Source organism: Dermacentor albipictus, chromosome 1 (assembly GCF_038994185.2).
Source record: "Dermacentor albipictus isolate Rhodes 1998 colony chromosome 1, USDA_Dalb.pri_finalv2, whole genome shotgun sequence".
In the NCBI taxonomy this organism is placed as follows: Eukaryota; Metazoa; Arthropoda; class Arachnida; order Ixodida; family Ixodidae; genus Dermacentor; species Dermacentor albipictus.
This window is the reverse complement of record NC_091821.1, coordinates 274,273,663-274,293,242: the sequence shown is the minus strand read 5'-3', so window position 1 is coordinate 274,293,242 and position 19,580 is coordinate 274,273,663. Positions and strand designations below refer to the sequence as shown.

At 42.5% G+C, this 19,580-nt stretch overlaps 1 protein-coding gene, 1 long non-coding RNA gene and 1 pseudogene across 3 annotated transcripts in view; 2 read left to right on the top strand and 1 right to left on the bottom strand.

Moving 5' to 3' along the window:
• Nucleotides 1-19,580, top strand: part of LOC135908771 (phosphatidylinositide phosphatase SAC2-like) — a 233,472-nt gene that overhangs the window by 92,452 nt on the left and 121,440 nt on the right. For both annotated transcript variants that reach the window (XM_065440613.1, XM_065440612.1), the window contains exons 10-11: nucleotides 1,404-1,524; nucleotides 9,238-9,366. In XM_065440613.1, coding sequence (XP_065296685.1) covers nucleotides 1,404-1,524; nucleotides 9,238-9,366 — 250 coding nt within the window. The remainder of the gene's footprint in view (nucleotides 1-1,403; nucleotides 1,525-9,237; nucleotides 9,367-19,580) is intronic.
• Nucleotides 12,594-16,510, top strand: LOC135908773 (uncharacterized). The gene is made up of 2 exons (XR_010566416.1): nucleotides 12,594-13,000; nucleotides 15,500-16,510. It is a non-coding gene; the product is annotated as an uncharacterized lncRNA (long non-coding RNA).
• Nucleotides 13,655-14,544, bottom strand: LOC135908772 (uncharacterized; annotated as a pseudogene).

The window sequence follows — 19,580 nt, the reverse complement described above, 5'->3', positions numbered from 1 at the left end:
ACGAAAAAGAAGCTCTCATGTGGACGGTGCACTACCATGCGTCACCAGTCTGTGCAGTCATGAAATCATTGCTGTGTACAAGCATGCTTCTTACGTGCATGCTTCATCGCGGGACGCGAAGTGCTCTTCAACATTGAAACTCAGCTGGTCATGAGATATGAGCATATAACAAAACTGTCGTAGCGTGTTGGAGTAAATGAGTTCCTTCAGCATGATTACTGGGTCAATAGCTACTGACTAAGCTAAAAAAAACTGAGCCCAAAGAATTTTGTGTCAGTAGTCCTTTAACTTCTGTTCAGGCTTAGGTAGTGCTCTCCTTATAATTTTAATGATTCCAATAGTATCTTTGTTGCAATCAAAATTTAGCATTCCTCAGAGGAAAATTATTAGCATACCATACTTAAAGGAGCCTCCACCAGGTTTGAGCACTGTAGACACATAAGCACGGTGCATAATCACATGATTTTGCCTGCAAAGTACTGTACCAATGTTCACCTGCAAAAGGAGCTGAAAATTCATATGAAAGTCTACATGCCCTTCTTCTTAAAGGAGCCATTCTTTCCTCCAGCAGAGATAACATAAAAAGTATACATCACGCATATAGCCAGCAGCAACGCAAACCATTAAGGGACTCATGTAACGTGCATAGTGGGCAAAATCGCATCTGGAAATTAGCCGTGCAATAGGAAAAGGAGAGAGAAAAAAACAAGGAGGAGGGGGTTGTGAGATCACTTGGCTTAGGAGAAGGCTGGACAGGTTTGCAGGACCTGGTCAGGGCAATGGGAGAGAGCTCTGCAAAGGGCAGCTCTCTTCCTTGCACAATAGCCTTGCAATGTTTAATTTGCTTCGATCTCACCTATTAATGAACTCCTTAAAAATTATTGTGATAGAACACTTTCTTCTAGTGTATAACGATGATTTTTTAACTGGCCTGGTGAGGAGCCCTTTACACCAAAATAAGAAAAAACACCTCGTATATAGATGCTAAAAATAAAGCAAAATGTCCACATGCCAGAACTCGCAGATCAAATCACCATATAAGCAGGAAACTGTCAGCTGGTTTTCAGTGGTATTTTGTCCAGTCCTTGTGTTGTACATCATTTGAAAACATAGAAATAATGCTCATTTACTTTACTAAACAAAAAATGATTGCCCTACAACATTTGTTATTGTGAATGTGAGGTGCATATGTTACTGGCAAAACTTCATTCAGGATTTAGACATTTCTGGGGCAGTGTTAGCAAACAGTGCTAATGCATTTTGTAATAGACTAGAGAAAGCAATCTCATCATTCATTAGCATTTTCTATGGTTTTGATACTTGTTCTTTTTCACCTGTTAATGACATTTTTAAATGTCTGAAGAAATTGATGGCTACATTTGTTCCAAATTTTTCTTTCTAAGGTTGGACCAGCAGGGACTTATATGTGGTCAAAGAGGTGTCTTTCGAGTGAACTGCATTGACTGCTTGGATAGAACAAATATTGTGCAAACAGCCATTGCCAAGACTGCCATGGACACTCAGGTTAGTACTATGAACTGCTGAGCATCCTAGCTGCTGTGGTAACTCTTCTGCCGAATAAGGTTCAATTCCTAGCTGCACTGTGAAGGAAACACAGAAACGCCCCTTTCAGTGCATATTTACTCTTTCATTACCACGTCTATACAAATCAGTCACCGATCTAGGATATTCATCTGCAATTTCAGCACTTCGAGACTGTATCTCGGATACTTAGCGCTATCCAGTAGGTCTCTGAGGAAAAAGATTTTTGGGAATCTGTTTGCCTTTTGTTACTCCAGTAGAACCGTGATATTTTATGCAACTTTGGTAAACTGAAGTCCATGCGTTGTTGTGAATATTTGCAGTTTATTTTGCAGTTTCTGAAAGTGTATGGCTAGTGATTATGATGCATCAACATCAAATTGTTGGGATCAGAACATCAGCAGTAAGTTGGAGGACAACATTACATCATCATATTCACAATCTCTTATTGCTGAAGGCTGATTGGAAGAAAAAGTATAACTGCCAGTCGGTAAGATTAGGTTTCAACTCTTAGCCATTTTATTCCTCTCAAGCTTACCTATAAATGTTTGGTGCACATCCCACATGCAAAATTGAGTGTTTTTACGACGTTTAGAACAGTTTCAGAAAAGTGCTAACTTTGACTAGTTGTTCAAAATTGAGCTCGTCCAGCAGCTGCTGGGATTCCACACTGAAGGTCACGAGGATTTTCTGCTTGAAAACCAGAACTTTAACACCGACCCGGAATGAGGCATAAGAGGCGGAACTTCAAGCTGTGCTATCTGGAGCGCTAAGTCAGAGAAAAAAAAAAATGGAAGGGCCAACCAAGTGTCAGTGCTAAAAAAGACAGTTGACGTACATGGTGGTTCAAATGATTTGATGATTAAATGTTAGTTATATCTCTATTCTGTCTTCCTCTTTTTTTCATGTTTATTATTGAATAATTTCATACCTTATTCATATCGAATTCCATGCGCAATTACGTCGACTTTGTCTTGTTTAGCATCAACACCTGGTGTTTAGCACCTTTTCTTTTCTAAGCATTGACACTCTGGAATACGCCCCTCGTTCAGTTATCTTGTTCCTCTTTTACACTACTATGAGCCATAGGGCCTGTTCGCCTTGAGTGTTTGCAGCTTGTTCAAGCACACCAAGGCTTGGGTGACGCACTCGCCTGGCCGGTGGCTCTCCGCTCTACCTGCTTCTCCTGTCCAGCTCTCCTCCCTCCCGAGCTAGGACACTTCGCGCCATCTAGGGAAGGGCGTGGCAGTTAGGTTAGATGGCACTTAGCGGCACCATGGCAGAGAGCAGCAACGATACAGGCACACATATCCAAGCCTGTTTACAGTTTATTGTGTTCATCTTTGATTATATTCTTATTTGCTAACTGTTACATGTTCTTGGCATGGAGAAGTATATCATTTGATACGATATTGATATTCATACATCTACATGTTGCCTAACTGACCATTTTTGTGATACGTGATAATGAGGTCCCAGATACACCAACCCTGTATGAAGTGAGCTATGAATACCTTGTCTTCAAACATAACTCTTGCTGCCAAAAATGCAGTCTAAATCATGAAGTTTAGTAACTGCTTCACTGCATGGCACAAGCTCCGAAAAGTCTTGTCTCTTTATGTTTTGTACTCTAACAACAGTTGCGTGCTGATTGCATCCTTTAGAAGAGGGATCCTGAAGCATATACTGAATTTCTTTTGACATTTATCTTCTATAAATATATCAATTTTTTATAGTATTTTCTTTTTCTAGTGTCCATACAAATGTAAGCTTCACAATCTTTTTTAATAATTATTCATTAAAGAGTTATTTCTTGCAACTTAAGTGTTTGAAAACACCAACTTGTTCTCTACGATTTATAATGCTGCATTATGCTCAAGTGTTTTTAAAACAATTTTTTTAGACCCCTCAAAATGGTCAATTTCCCATGGTATTGGTAGAGTTAACTTATTCCTTACGGCATGAAATGTGTTCATTTCTAGTGGTCTTACATTCGTAATTGGAATGCGTCATCTAACCGCGCAAACAACAAAGGACAAAGAAGGAAACACACAGGACAGGTGCAAAACTTCAACTGAAATTTACTCCGGGAGAGCCCACATTTATACATGTATCATAATCACACTTGCTAATCATCAGACAACCATCACTCGACGTTGGCATGCAGGCGTGAGTGGCATAAATTTGCATGTAAATATTCGATTTCTTTATCACTCAGTGACACTGAAGAGCTGCTTACACAGCTGCCAGATTGCATTTTTATGCAGTAAGCTTCATAGATTTCTCAGCTCAGTTGTGACGCATACATCTTCAAGACTTTAGTGTCGTGGAACCTCGGCGTGCAATTACGACAGTGGCGACAATGGTCAGCCAATTTGCCACCCCCCGCCAATCCTTCTACCCCTGCGCAGTGCTCCTGTAGTCTGTCGTTTAGACACCGTCCCGTCTGCCCTATGTAGCTGTTGCCAAAAGAGAGAAGTATCTGGTACTCTACCCTTATTCTGCATGGGACGAACCTGTCAACGTGCTTGATACCACATTCATTTCTTTTTTTCTTTCCCTGCACCATGTTGCACATGCCCGCCAGTTTCTTGGGCACCGTGAAAACCACCGGTACTTCACATTTTTCAGCCACCTTTTTGAGGCGTAGAGAGATTTGGTGGTAGTAAGGGATGGGCAGCAGGTCTACAGCGATGCGGCTCTACGCTTGGGCGGAGCTCTGATGAGCCCCGCGCTTCCTTGTCAAGGGTTTCTAGCTCCGAGGGGACCATCTCATACTGAAATCCTGCGCTGTGCAGTCTTTGCAACTGTAAGAACACACTATGTTGCATTTCATGCTGGCAGGACTTATCAAGAGCAGCACGCAGGCAGTTTTTCGCAATTCCCCTTTTTACAAGCTTCGAATGAGCAGACTGGTAGTTCAAAATACTTTTTTTTGATCGAGGCTGATACCTCCAGCACGCATGGGATCCAGCAATAATAATGCGAATGTCCAGGAACTGCAGGCATTCATGCGAAGGCAACTCAAAAGTGAAACTCAAACCAAAGGCGCTCTCACCGAAAATTTCAAGAGAAGAGCGCCTTTGGGTTCGGAGGAGTGAGAACTGCTCCAGGCAGGACAAGTTTCGTCTCGTCTTCAAGGAGTGGGAAACAACCCATTGTGTAGGGCAAAAGGTCACTTAGTGCTCTTGGACTTTGGTGATGTTTCACCTGAGACCACTAGAGTTGTGTGACTTGAACACCGATGTTTTGTGATACAGCATGGTCCCCAGCCATGATTACCACTATATTGCTTAAATCTACAATGCCATGCTGCTCATGGCATCTGTTGTGAATTGACCACATGTGTACTGTAGCAGCTGAGACTTCATACTGTGATTAGTGTCTCGAAAGCTGTCAAAGCAAACAAAAAGGGAGACAGAAAAGTTTTGTGTTATAGTTTATTTCACTATTAGTACACACACTTAGGGTGTTGTCTGAAGCAGTTTAGATTTTGAAGTGTGTGCATGCAGCACTTGAGATATTTGAATTTCACTAAGACAGTTATTTGTAATTCTGATCTCTTCATGCTTGCTTGTTTGTCTGTGTGGTTATGCTGGCTGTTGCGCTATATTCTATGACATAGATCAGGGTTTACCAAACTACCCAGCTTCCGAGGATACAATCAGGATTCACAGAGTGCAGAGGAACCCTGAAGTCGCATGTGGCCTCTTTAGAAATGTAGCAACAAATGAATCATTACATTTAGAGTTCAGTGTCCTCAGTATAAACAAAACAAAAAAGTTAAGCCTGTTAAATTTTATGCCCTTTGAAATTCGGTTTAAACTAAAATAAGTCCGGGAAAGCAAATGTATAGAAAAGCTAGATTGGCTGGCTTAACTGGTTTAACATGTGCCTAACACTGAGAGCAGTTTTGAAATAATACAAAAATGCTTAACTTTAATTATATTATAGGAAAACGAGAACAAAAAACAATTCAGATCAAGAAATTGGTATGTGCCCCCCCCCCCCCCCCTTCCCCAGAGCCACATAATATTCTCAACTTGACTCTGTGTTTATTGACATCACATTTTGATTGGGAAATGTGATAAACAAAAACTCTTGTTTAATTGAGTTTTGCATGTTTAAACAATGAAAATAATTCTGCTAGCTGCCTACAGCGAACTAGACTACTAGATCTGTGGTGCGAGCAGGAAGGAATGCTATTTTGGGTTGAAAACACCAGGTGGCACTGCTGCGACTTTTTCCAGTAGTTTTTCTACAGGCACGGTCACCAGCATTTCTTTGCTAGTTGTTTTGTTGTTTGCAGTAATATAGGTTTGTTACAAAACAGTATGTGCAGGAATTAATGTAGCTGGCGAGATTCTTTTTCGCTTTTGCTTATTTGCACAGGTTGAGCTATTCGACGATTACTTAGAATAGCGTTTTTTGACATTGTCTGCTAAAGCTAAAAGATGGTGTTAGCCCATGCGACACCTTTACTGTAAATGCCTGTTGCTGGTAAAAATTTTTCTTACTGCTCTTGCTTTCTTACTACGATAGCATTTATTTATTTATTTATTTCATTACCTTCAATGCCTGAAGGCGTTACAGAACTTGAACCTCACAGAGCCTTAAACTGAGTTTTCTCCATCTATTCGTTCTGTGACACAGCGGTGTGCGGCGTCTTCATGCTGCCGCCATCATTGTCATCTCTGTCGTGCCATTCTTTTACCTGCATACAGTGGGGTAGCTTGCAAAGAATCGCAAAATTTTTTGTGCTAAGCTGTGGGCATTTGGAGCAATATTGGCTGTCATAGTGAATAAGTTAATGGTTAGCACCTAGAAATCGCTGAAATGTGTGTATGTTTGTGTCTTTTTTACTCATGATTAGATCAGTGCTTATACAGTTGATTTGCTTCTATCGAAATCGTTTAACTTCTTTGCTCAGGTTTATGAGAAGCGATAAAATTTCGGTGCACAATTTTCTTAGACCACGTACTACTACCTATGCATTCGTTAATTCACTAACTACTTTAAATGTTTATGCCCTCATGTTCTGCTTAATTTGCTGACAGTAGCAAATTAGTACCGCCACCAGTATGACGTGAGGTTCAAAACAGTTGACTTTTTTTCGGCAATATTAGCACTAAGTTTGTAGCGCTTTGGAAGAATAAGTAAATCAGATTTAGTCTGGACAAGAGGCTTATTCTTGATATATTTTGGAGTTAATTATTCATGAAAGCTTGTAAGCTAGTGCATAATACAAGCTTATTATAGAAAGAAGTTCCAGAGTGAAGCCAACATAATATGATTTATAATACTAAATATAGAAATGCAGGAAGCAGGAATGTAGAGGGACCCGCCATGGTTGCTCAGTGGCTATGGTGTTGGGCTGCTGAGCATGAGGTCGCGGGATCGAATCCCAGCCATGGCGGCTGCATTCCGATGGGGGCAAAATGCGAAAACAGATTTAGATTTAGGTGCACGTTAAAGAACCCCGGGTGGTCGAAATTTCTGGAGTCCTCCACTACAGCGTGCCTCATAATCAGAAAGGGGTTTTAGCACGTAAAACCCCTTAATTTAATTTTAATTTTAAGCAATGTAGAGGGTTCACGGTAGCAAAATATTTAAAGTGTGAAATGTAAGAAAACACAAAAAGCAAGAAAAAAATAATGTAGTTGTCCCGTAAAATGTTTCATTTGTGGCCTTCATCAATGTGCTCAATCGATCAGTACACGTAATTGTACATTCATCATGCAAAGTAGTGAAATGCAACAAAATATGTAGCGCCCTACTGACAGCTAGTGGAAGATAGGTTGGATAGAAACCATAAAAGTAAAAACAGTGCATTGCACATTAATAGGTGCAAGAACTTCTCTATAAGATCATTAGAATGGGCATAGGCAGGTACACTACAAATAAGAAATGATCGACAGTTTCCAAACAAAGCAAAAAAATAGGAACGCAGAAAGATGAAATAATTGTATGTACTAGCAAATCTAAACATATATGTAGGCACCCCCATAAATAATTATCAGAAACTAGCCAAAATACAAATAAGTAATAGTGCAAAAATGGCATTGAAGGACTGACAGAAGTAAGGAGGAAAATATGCATCATGCATATCTAGGTGCACCGATTAAGGTAAAGAAACTTCGAAGCCTGGCATTTTCTGTCATTGTTTTTATTGACACTCTTCATAAAGGAGTGCAGCTGAGTAATCACGAAAGAAAACAGTGAGCACAGCTGTTACATTTTCATTGTAATCAAGGCAGCCAAGTCAACTTTGTGCTGCCTTGCCTTAGTCACTTAGACAAAGCCTTCGCCAGGAACAATGCAGTGGGAGTCCATCTTGCTTTTTGGCATTCTCCCATCAGCACTGTCTTCATAGGAACATGCAAGAAAATATTAGTCAAAATCCTGCGTCAGTAGCACCTAGGGAAGCTACCAACATTCGCAGAAGTCACGAACTTCATTGCTGTAAAGCCTTTCCAAGCCCTGTCGAGCGCGCCAGTAGCTAGAAAAAGGTGTAGCAGTGCCACTCGATGGCGGCTACCGGATTTTTGCCTCAACCAATGTGCTGGTTCACCCTCCCGCTTGTGCCACTAGAGTATATTCTAGTTGTGGAGATGGGTTTGCACAAGGCTCACCCTATGAGCAACGGCCAGGAAAGGGCACAACGCTCCTCCACTCCAGAATGCACAAAGGCACTATGACAGGGTTTGTCGACTCTCTGGCATGGCGCAGGGAAGGCTCTGGAGCGAGATCACTGACAAACACAGGTTTGCTAACCCACAGCGCAGTGCGGCAGTCACGGCACTTACAGGCAAAGGCTCACTGAAAGACTGATGGAGTTATTGCGCCCGCTACACTAGGGCTAACCGGGTAGCAATCCACCAAGTGTGAGACCAAGAAGTCACAAGAGCAAAGGTCCTATGTAACCAACTCTTTGTGGATCTTTAGCATCTCTTGCAGCAATGAAGCGCTCAGCAGAAGAGAGCTCGGGTAAAGAGGGCGTTCAGGGGCTGCCACTCGCGAGGCCAATCAGGGCACGTCCCAGTGATGTTTGCTTATGTGGTGACTCCACCCCATGAGGGAGAAGCACGGTTTGCGTGGGAAATTAGCTCTGGCACTCTAGCCATGTCTGCCATGTTGCCATTGCGGCAGTGGGTCCCAGAGATCGAGCTAAGCACAACGCACAAGCTGGGGGACGAGGTGCACATAGTTCACTGTAATGCTGCCAAAGCAGTTCTCTTGTAATCTTATTTAAAGAAATATTAGTTGCAGCATATACTCTGTTGTGTCAAATTGTAGTTAATCGTTCATGTTTTGAATGGAACCAAAGCAATCATAATTGTTCAAAACATTCCTGAAAATTCTTTGGTAGTTCTGGAAGAGCATTAAAAGAAGTGTGAATAAAAGGAAGAAGTTGTGATACCTAACCTAACCACAGCCATACTGCAATACAGAAATTGTTCCCTAAATTGAGAAAGTGTGTAAATGAAGAGGAAAGGGAGTGGGGTGTTGAACTCAATTTGGCCACTTGCAGAACCCAAAAGTGTTGCCCACAAAAGCCTGAACCCACATTGGAGACACTTTTGAGTTGTAGATTGCAGTTGTGCTTTTTGTTCAACACAATGTTCAGGTGACCCCACACTAAAAAGTGCTGTTTTGCATTGACTCAGTCTGGATGGACATATGTATGTTTTTCAGTTTGTTCGGCTGGGCTTGCTGCCACCTGAGGGAGTGCTGCCTACAGCTTGCCGGCGCATTTTCCAAATGTTATGGGCCAACAACGGAGACATTATCAGCCGCCAGTATGCAGGCACTGTAGCTCTCAAGGTGCGTACTTCATGTCTCCTGGAATGTACATTTGATTTCATTGGTACGATGACAAAGACGGCGCCGAATAAAACAACACACGAAGAAGGGAGACACGAGACAAGCGCGTAGGCGCACTAACAAGTGAGTGTTTCATTTCTTGACATAGTAATATATAGCTGCTGTCAAGGATCAAAACAACAAGAATAAACAGGGCAGTCATCTGCATCGCACAAGGAAGCCAAGATACAGAATAACTTCTAAGTGTCGCTCTCAAGATATGGCACCGTCTTTGTAATCATGCTTAACCAACTAGCCCACCAGCACATGCTCAATGACTTCATTGGTACCTTGGTTGCAATGATGAGCAACTTGTTATAGCTATTGCAATTTAAAATGTCCAACAACATTGTAGGTAATCACCTTATTTCTTGAGCTGAAGCTCTCTGGTAGCAGAGGCATTATTGTTGCTTAACGACCTGACTTCCTTCTCTTATTGACCATAGGTTGGTCCTTTATCTGCCATTTAGTTTTGAACCAAAATGCATTATTGAACCAAAATGCATTATACACTGGTGAAACCTATGGGGGAGTAGCTCACTCAGCTTGACTTTAGTTTGGACTGGGCCTTGACTTGTGGACAGGTGCACATGCAGTGCTACCACCCTTGACAGTACAGGACACACAACCAAATGCATTTGTTGGACCTCCTTCGAGTAATGTCCAGGACTCTAGGCAGCTTCAATTACTTGCACCCTTTAGTACTGCTTGAAGTGAAGGCCGAGAGCAGCGGAAAATGGTGCCACACGGGGGAAATAGTGCAGTGAAATACTGCAGCTATAGCAATACGCATGCACTTTCAGATTAAGATGCTCTATGCTGAAACATTTGCCTTGGGTGAAAATTACAGGAGTCTGATAAATGTTTGTGTCGATACTAGGCAGGCGTATGATAAAAATGCTTTGGTTAATATTTACGAGCCAATAGTAATTATTAAAAATCAGGAAATTGTATAGCACTCTGCTCAGGTAGTGGCAGAGTGTTTCCAAAACTTGTAAACAATTGCTGGGAGAAAATAAGAGCTAGCTAATTAGGCAATAAAAAAAATTAGAGGTTGCTGATAAACCCGTGTGGTACCATGGATGTTACGAGTGAAGAAGCAGAGAAAGTGCAAGCAATGACACATTTCAAAAGATCTTGAAGAAAGTTTTTAACCCAAGACAGAGTGTTTTGGTCATCGTTAGAGCTGGGATGGAAGCAGGCTCCAGCATTTTGGAGCATGGTTGGGAGCAGCACAATGACCATTTTGGAGTAGCTTTCGAGCGTCAAATATACTGTTTTGGAGCAGCTTTGGAGCAGCAAATAATTATTTTGGAGCAGCATTGGAGCAAAAGATTTGTAGTTTTGTAGCAGAGAAAGTGAGTTTTGGAGTGGGTTGCCATCCTAAGAAAATTTATATGAGCAAACTTTTGTATTCAACAAATACAAATGCTAAGAGAAAAGCTTATGTGCTGAGGTGAAATTTCTGTGGTATATTCTATGCTCTTCTTGCCAAGCAACCTAAAAAAAAAAAATCAATCTGGAACTGTAGGGAACAGCAACGGTAGTAGAAGTTCTAGTAACAATTAGGATGAATGCATGCCACAATAGCAATAAAAATCTGTCTGTTGAACATCAGCAGCATGAAACACATAGCAAAAACAGTTGCACTTGAGCATAAAGAAACAAGTAGAAAGCAGCTTTAAAAGTAGCACAAATAAATCACATGGGCTGTAAAGCTAGTTTGTACCTTATGAACAAATACTGTGAAACCTGATTACTAGGAACACCACATTAACAAACTTTTCAGAAATCCTCTGCTGACTTCTTATAGTTTCATTGTAAAAATATTTCAGTACTATGAAATTCAGAATAACAATCGTCATTCAGTTTCCCTGTGGTGTTAACAACCCATCAGTACTATGAACTAATATTAAAAAATCTGGGGATTATTAGATTTCCGTGTATCCTTCACGGCAGCCGAAACAGTAGGCTAGCAAACGATAAGGCACAGAGAGTGGACATCACGGCGCATGGGCTCAGAAAATCTGAAATGACGCCCAAGAAAAAAAGAATGCGAGTGAGAGGAGGTGACTGAAAGGCGCCCGAAAGAAAAAAAAAGAATGTGGGTGAGTGGAGGGCGACGACGCATCAGATTTTGTGAGCGCATGCTCCACTCAAAAAAGCTTCGCCTAGCGATGGAGGCGCGTCTCTTCCTTCTTTCATGCCTCTTTCTGCGAACACCTCTTTCTGTCACACTTCTTTCTGTGGCTGTACTAGCTCCGAGCACGGTGAAATGTAACCTCCATACTCGCGGAGATGCCACACGGTCGCACTTTACACTTTCCCAATGGTGTCGTTTACACGCGCTTGCGCTTTGACATAGTTCCGGTGTCCACCTCGAATGAGACAATTGCGGTGTCCATGGCCAGAAATGTGAAAAACAAACAAAAAGCAAGAAACGTTGAGCTTTGTGGGCGACATGGAGCTACCTTTTTGACGGTAGTTCTCTCGGCGTCAGCGCCTGTTTCGCGCGCGTCATTCTTATTATGCGGTGCTTCGGTGGTGCGTAGTGGCGGAACCTATGGAAAATAGCAACAGTGCATGCTGTGAGCGAACAGCAACGTTTTTGGGGATAGCTTATATGGTGACAACTTACGAACTGATGGGTTGATGGGCCGAATGGTTCATTTTGGGGCTTTCACTATAACAATCTTTTAGAATAACAAACAATTTACCGCGATCCCCTGAAGTTTGTTGTATGGACATTTCACTGTAACTGGAAAAAAAAAAAAGAATAGCGCTGCCACACAACACTAGCACTGAGTCCACAGTGCTTTGTTTGTCAAATTTTATATGTCAGCTATGTGTCAATCTAAAAAACAAGTCTTACTTAAAATGTATTCTCTAAACAATACAAATATGTCTCTGAGTGAAATATAACACTTTTGAATAACTACATAAATATTGCAAGTTGAAAATTGTACTTTCAGGTACAAGGCACTATAAGTAGTCAATAAATTAAAATGCAAACATAAGGTATGGGTAAGCACAGTTGGCTACTGAGTCACAAAATCATTGTGGCACAAAGCTGCACCCACATTTAAAACATCACAGCTCACATCACATCACAAAGAAATGCCTCAAGCTACAATAAGCAATGCTCATCTTGACAAGAGTAAAAACTAATGACCTGGCCTTAAAGCAAGTGTTCAAGGTAGCATTTGCACGACTAACAAACTTCACTTCTTCATTGACTGAAGAAGCAAATGAATTTCCTTGATTCAGTCTAGCACACCTGGCAGCTTAAGAGTTCATGTCACCAAGCAGAATGTTCCTGCTCTTAACTTTGCCTACATCTTTTGCTGCCACTCCCTTGGTGACCAGTTGTTGTGCACTGCTGAGCAGGGCTTTAAGCAAAGGAGGAGGAGAAGAGGAAAAACATTTATTGAAATAAAGACTAGCAGGTGTCTTTCTGCTTGCATGGGGAGGTGCCCTCAGTCCAGGGCTCCTGCGGCTCTTGCTGTCTCCTGGGCCCGCCGCACCAGTTGCTGAAGAGAGACAGCTCTGCAGGCCTGCTTTTTCATCTATCAGTTTCTTCCTTTCAGAGCTCCCAGTAAGCTCCTCTTCATGTTTGCATTTCTGGGGCACTGATCATTCATTGTCTAAGCAATCTCGGTACATCCTGTGAGACCTCACCATGCACTTCAGCAGCTCTCTTGTGAGGGGTACCTTGGTGACGTCGTCATAGCAGTTCATGTAGGCTCTGGCTTGTCGAAGGCTGGAGGCGCTCGTTACGAACAGTGAACTTCGATGGTGGACGACGTGTTTGTTTTCACTAAACTCCCTCTCGCATGCTGCATTGCCATGGGGTAGTGCCAGGACTGCTCGCATAAGCTTTGTGATCTTGAGGTTCCCATTCACTTGTATCACGTATACTACAGAGTTCCATTCGTTGGTAAGTGCTGATACGTCACTTAAGGGAATAAGTTGGGGCAGTGCATTTGCCACAAAGCGCAAGGACCTAAGGGAGGACTCTCCTTTCAGCTGGAGGAACCTCAGGTGAAACAAGTTTGTTGTCCAGTGCAAGCCTTGAGATCAAGTGCTTGGCACAAGTTCAATGAAAATGTACATGCTCTGATGTAAAACCGCTTCTTTTCATTGGGCACCCATGTTTCCATTACTTCTTTGTTGTCAAATCCAATTTTAGGCTTTATTCTCCAGCTTGCAGGGGATTCCAGGTCGGGATTTTCAGCTGCAACCCCGTAATATCAGAAAAATGCAGGAATCTTTCAAGGACCTGCTTGACAAGGAGCTCTATTTCATCATAAAAACATTCAGAAGAGGGTGTGCGCTTCGGAACAGGGTCTCAAATCTGTCAAAAATCTGTACAGAACTTTGTAGGAAAAGGAGCTTTGCCTGCAGTGTCTTGTCAGCAAATGCAGAAGCCAAGCGACTGTGTCTATGAGATGCCGTTAACTGGTTACTCTTGGACAGGTGCACCTTTATTGCATCGTACAAGCTTAGCACCCTCTCGATGCTAGGCAGCAGCCATCTACTGTTCACATTCCGCAAAAACTCAAGTTGAGGAATTCCTATTTTGCTCTGCATTTCTCTCATATCTGCATGCCTAGTTGCAAACTTGAAGTAGTAACAAACATCAGCTGCTACTGATTCCCTGTCAGCACAGAAAACATCAAGGCCTGCACAAAAAGCATTGTGGACCTTATGGAGATTGCATTTTCCGACATCAACCATGTCAGGACTGATCTCTGCTTTCAACTTCCTTTTTAGACCTTTCATAGCATTCGGTCTGTCACTGGAGAAGCACAGCACATTCTCTCTCGGAAGGTCGCTATGGGCCTCTTCAATGCACGAGAACAGCTCAACAGTGCTCGCGTGCCTCTAATGACATGACTGGAGATGTTGTACAACAACATATTGTACGTTAGTGGAAAAGTAATGGACAAAAACGTGCAGCTGTTGCCCTGTGACTTCCGGAACAGGAGTCTCATCAATCATGACGGTGTAAAATACAAGTGCCACCAGTTCTGCAACCACTTGCACCTTGAAGTAAAGCCCCAGGCCATCAGATATCATGCAAGAGAATTTTTTACGTCCGCTCTGAAAACCCTTCGCAGTTGGTGTATCAGGAAACATGTAATGAAATGTGAATGTTGCCACATCAGCCAGTCCATAAGGAACAGAGGTTGCCACCGTGGATAAGGCAAAAAGGGTCTCTGCTCTCACTATGCTTTCTGGAAGGGATGCTGGAGAGTCAGTACCAAAATCCAGAGTGCTCTGGACTACGGATCTCTTGACGAGAATGCCTGCTGTGTTTCGACATGTCTTGGGATTCTCAATGTGCTTCCAGGAACTTGCTTGTTAAGCCATGCTGAGATCAGTTCACAGTCTTGTTGCAGACAGTACTGAAGCCGCTGGTGCTGGAGCTCCATTGAGAGATTAAATTTCCATTGCCATCCTTCTTTGTCAGCAGATCAGGATTGAACCTTGTGCACCATTCTGAAAAAAGAAAAAAAATTGTTTTTTGTCAAAGCTTCTGTATTAATGTATCCCCAAAAAAGAAGTGACTGATGCACTCCTGCAATCTAAAACCCCGTTGGTGCATAGAAGGAAGACATTCGGGTGGTGTGGCACATTCCCAGCTAAACTTAGCCGTTCTAAGCCAAACAAAGGGGAAAAAAAATGCTGCCTATCGACATACTTTTTTTTCTGCCCTTAATTGTTTCCCTACCATATTGAAAATAAGTGTTTTTAGAGGCTACGCCAGATTTTTTTTTTCTGAAGGAATTATTGCATTCAATATTTTATGTAATACATAAACAAAAAGCAAAATGAATGCACTTTTCATGTATAAAAGTTTTATTAAAATGAAATGTATGTCATAAAAATGATATAAATTGCCAGAATCAAGATTCTGGGATAAAATTGAACAAAATTTGCAGACACGCTTCTATCTACTAAGAAAGAAATCTAACAATAATTATGAAATATACAAAATGTATTGCCTTCTAATAGGCACTATCTCCAAAAAAATCTAAATTTTTCATTGAACAGGTATTCCACTACAAAAATTTAACTACATGCCTTACAGTTGGGCGTGTGAGCCTGCGGCCACTGATGATCCAGGCTGGCTTGTGTTGTCATCGCTCTCAGAGTCAAAGTCCGGCGAAAAGGCACCATCCTCAGACTCGCTGATGCTCGATCCATCGATAAAATCAGCCACAGATGCAGCGGGATCGCAATATCTGTTGTCTTTCGAAGCACGCACGCCACTCCCGGAGGCAGCCATTCTTGCTTTCTACTTGGAAAATTGCGAAACTTTAGAGTGTGTTCAAAACTTAACGCCTGGCAGGGAAAAAGTTGACTGCTTTGAAAACAAGCATATAGTTCTCCTGCTTCATGTCTGATAGCACAGTGTTTTCATAAGCAGCATTGAAGGTCTCGAAAGTGGCGTTTCAATCCATTGTTAGCGGGCTAACGATGCCACATGGGTACGGTACGAAAAGAGTTAAGAAGAAGCTTTAGCTCGGCCACTACTCCGAGGTTGCTATTCAAATACATGTAAAATGCAGAAATGTTTTTTTGAGATAACCCCTTGACCAATTTTAATGAAGTATGTTGCATTTAAGAGAGAAAGTTAAGTTCTAGTGACTGTTGTAACTGCGATTTTGAGTTAGGGCCTGAATTTTTTTACAAAGAGTATTAAAAACTTGTAAGTTAAAAAGATGAAAGCCCAAAGTTTACAAATTTGTCCCTCTGCGTCAAAAACAGATATCGCCGTTCTGTAAACTGCATCCATTAGAGCATCTAAAGTGGACGAATTCGATACATAAATTTAAGCTCACATGAATTTGTTACAGTGTTTACAAGCGTTTTGCTAAAGTCATACTCACATAAGAACAGTATATTGCAGAGCGATGTGTAATACAGTAATTTTATCCACTTTAGATATTAGATGCAGTTTACAGAATTATGATATCATTTTTTATTCTTGTGTTACAGAGTTGGAAACTTCATAGTTTCGTTTTCTGAAAATTTGCGATTTTTGGCAATTTTCATTAAAATTCTAGAGCATAAATAAAAAATCCTCTTCCAATGGTCACTAGATTTCAACCTTTTCTTTCAATTACAACAAACCTCACCAAATTTGGCGCAGTGATTGCAAAAAAAAAGAAAGAAATGATTTCTCCTTTTCCATGTACATAAGAGTTCCCGAGCTAAAGTTTACTTTAAAGATGCTTTCCCAGAAGTAAAAAAATTTCCTACGAAATGCTAGCATGTGCTCACTGATTCAAGTAGACTGTGCCATCAACATAGCATGCACTTTCAGTGCCGTGCTGTCACATACAGTGCTGGCGCTTCAGAGCACTGGCTGGGGAACAACTCAAACACGTGTGAAGACACGAGCATGTGCGCACGCCCCCACACACACACGTACACACGCACGCGTGCACACATGCACACGCACGCACGCACATACACATACACACCTTAGCAGCGAAAGCACAAGTACTGAACTGTACTGCACAGACACTAACAAGAAAGCAGAAAGCAATATAAAGAAGACAAATATAGCACAAGGTACTGCGGTCGTAAAGAACTGAGTGCGCAATATGGGCAGAAGGGAGTGCTACTTACTCCCTTTGTGTTCATGGCTCGTACACACTAAAAACAGTTTGCACCCTTTGGGGTGTATATTTGTCCCACAACTATAATCGTCATCTGCCTTGCTTGCGTTTCCTTTCTTGAAAACTCAGCACTCGCTACTTTCCTGTCAAGAATGCTGCATCACACTGATAACGGCATGCCGTTCGTGACCGGGAGGTACCGGGCTCGCAGCGTTAAAGAAAGGAAACGCAGGCAAGACAGATGACGATTATTGTTTTGGGACAAATATACACCCCAAAGGGTGCAACTGTTTTTAGAGTGTAGGAATCGGTGATATTTGCTGATCGGAAAAATAATGGAACCCCACCCGCTTCTTCGCTCATGACCACTGACTCTGAAGCATTGTTGAAGCCGCTTTGCATACAGTGCTGGCGCTTCAGAGCACTGGCTGGGGAACAACTCAAACACGTGTGAAGGCACGAGCATGTGCACACGCCCCCACACACACACGTATGCACGCACGCGTGCACACATGCACGCGCACGCACGCACATACACACACACACCTGAGCAGCGAAAGCACAAGTACTGAACTGTACTGCACAGACACTAACAAGAAAGCAGAAAGCAATATAAATAAGACAAACACAGCACAAGGTTCTGCGGTGTACTGCGGTCCTGAAGAACTGAGTGCGCAATATGGACAGAAGGGTGTACTACTTACTCCCTTTGTGTTCATGGCTCGAAGGAATCGGCGATACTTGCTGATCGGAAGAATAATGGAACCCCATCCGCTTCTTCGCTCATGACCACTGACTCTGAACCATTGTTGAAGCCACTTTGCAGAACATCGGCCACAGCCACGTTGGACCTGGACAGCGGTGCGACAAAACTCGGCGCAAAGTTCACTGTGCACCGACGCAAGTCCACAACACCATGCAACACCTCAGAGTAGGGAGAATGAGGCTAACTAAAGCCCAGGCTAAGCCAGTGCAAGTGCCTCCTAGTTGGAGCTTCATAAACCAGCATTGCACATACGCTCAGTGTTGCCTGAGCAGAAACTATGGTCGCCAAAATTTGTGGAATAATTGTACTAAAAGGCCGTTTTGGTGCAGCTTGGTGCAGCAAGGGTGCTTTGGTGTAGAATGGCACAAGTAGCGCAGCACTTTCACCCCTGTTAAAGAGAACTCTGGCAATTTTTCGAGGTCAATGGATTTCAGTCAAGTTTTGCTGGGCGTGTTCACCTGCGCACTTTTGTCATATTTTTTAAAACAGCAGGCTTGAGAGTTGCGCAGATATTTGACAGCTGAATTTCATTAATTTCAAACCACCTGCCTTGCCTCCTCCTCAGCTACTGGCCACATTGTGTTATGACTTAAACAGCAGCATACACAGAGCATGCTGGGAATGAATGGCAGACGACAGCATCGAGGAGCTGGCGATCGTGATCGTGAGCTTTTTGGCGTGAGAAATTGGTGTCGCGAGAAGTTATGTTCTGTGTAGACAGGCAAATGTTGGGTAGGAAGTGGTGTTGCATTGTTGGCTGCACGAACTTAGACCCCACCAGCCACACACAGTTTGTGTCAATATTGATTGCATTCCACTGAGGTTAGGCCTATCACAGTTGCCAAGTTTGTGTGTCTACAATCAGTTTGCCTGAGTGTCTGACCTAAAGCTAATTAAGGGGGGATACGGCAATTGAAGTGGTCAAATTGTCAAAATTTTAGATTTTCTGATTAATTTTTTTTTCGCTATCCATGGATCTTTATATATCTCGTGAAATATTATAACAAAATATGTGGCAGAAATCAAGAAAACAGCACTTTCCTTGAGTGCTGTCATCAAAAATTACGAAAAGATCAGGCTTCGGGAGGCACCGTCGCACCATGGATCATCCGGCTATCTGATGTAGTAGTTCTGCAGAAACCCGCAAGGTTGAGAGAAGCAATCAATAAAGTAATCAATAATCGTTGCAATTGCTACGAACGGGTGGATGTCTGATGTTCCCTTTATTGATTACTTCTCTCCACCTTGCGGGTTTCCGTAGAACTACTGCGTCAAACACTTGCCTTTGCTTCGTGTTGTCGACAAATTTGACTTTGCCCTGCCATCTGCTAGCTGCCTGGTTAGCTCAGATGGCAGAGCGGCTGCCCCGGAAAGGCAGTGGTCCCGGGTCACCAGGACGAATTTTTCTTCAATTCTGAGGCTTTTCTTTTGAGGAACCCGAATGGGGGGTTTTCTTTATAGCAATTGCTACGAACGGGTGAATGTCTGATTTTCCCTTTATTGATCCGGCAATGTGTTGATGCAGCGCCGTCATCTTGGTATTATCGTAAAGAGGAGAGATCGGAGCTAAAGATAGCTGGAGCAACGCATTTCTCCTCTGAAAATAAAGCAGCAAATGCAGAAAGAAAAAAAGGCAAATGCGGCATTGCGATTGGGCGCAGCAGTCACATGGGGCACAGGGCACGCTGCTATTGGCTGTTGTAGATTTGAATTGCTGACGAACCTCTCTCGCACGCATTTGCGCAGCAGTGAGCTGCGCGTTCCGATCAATGTGATCG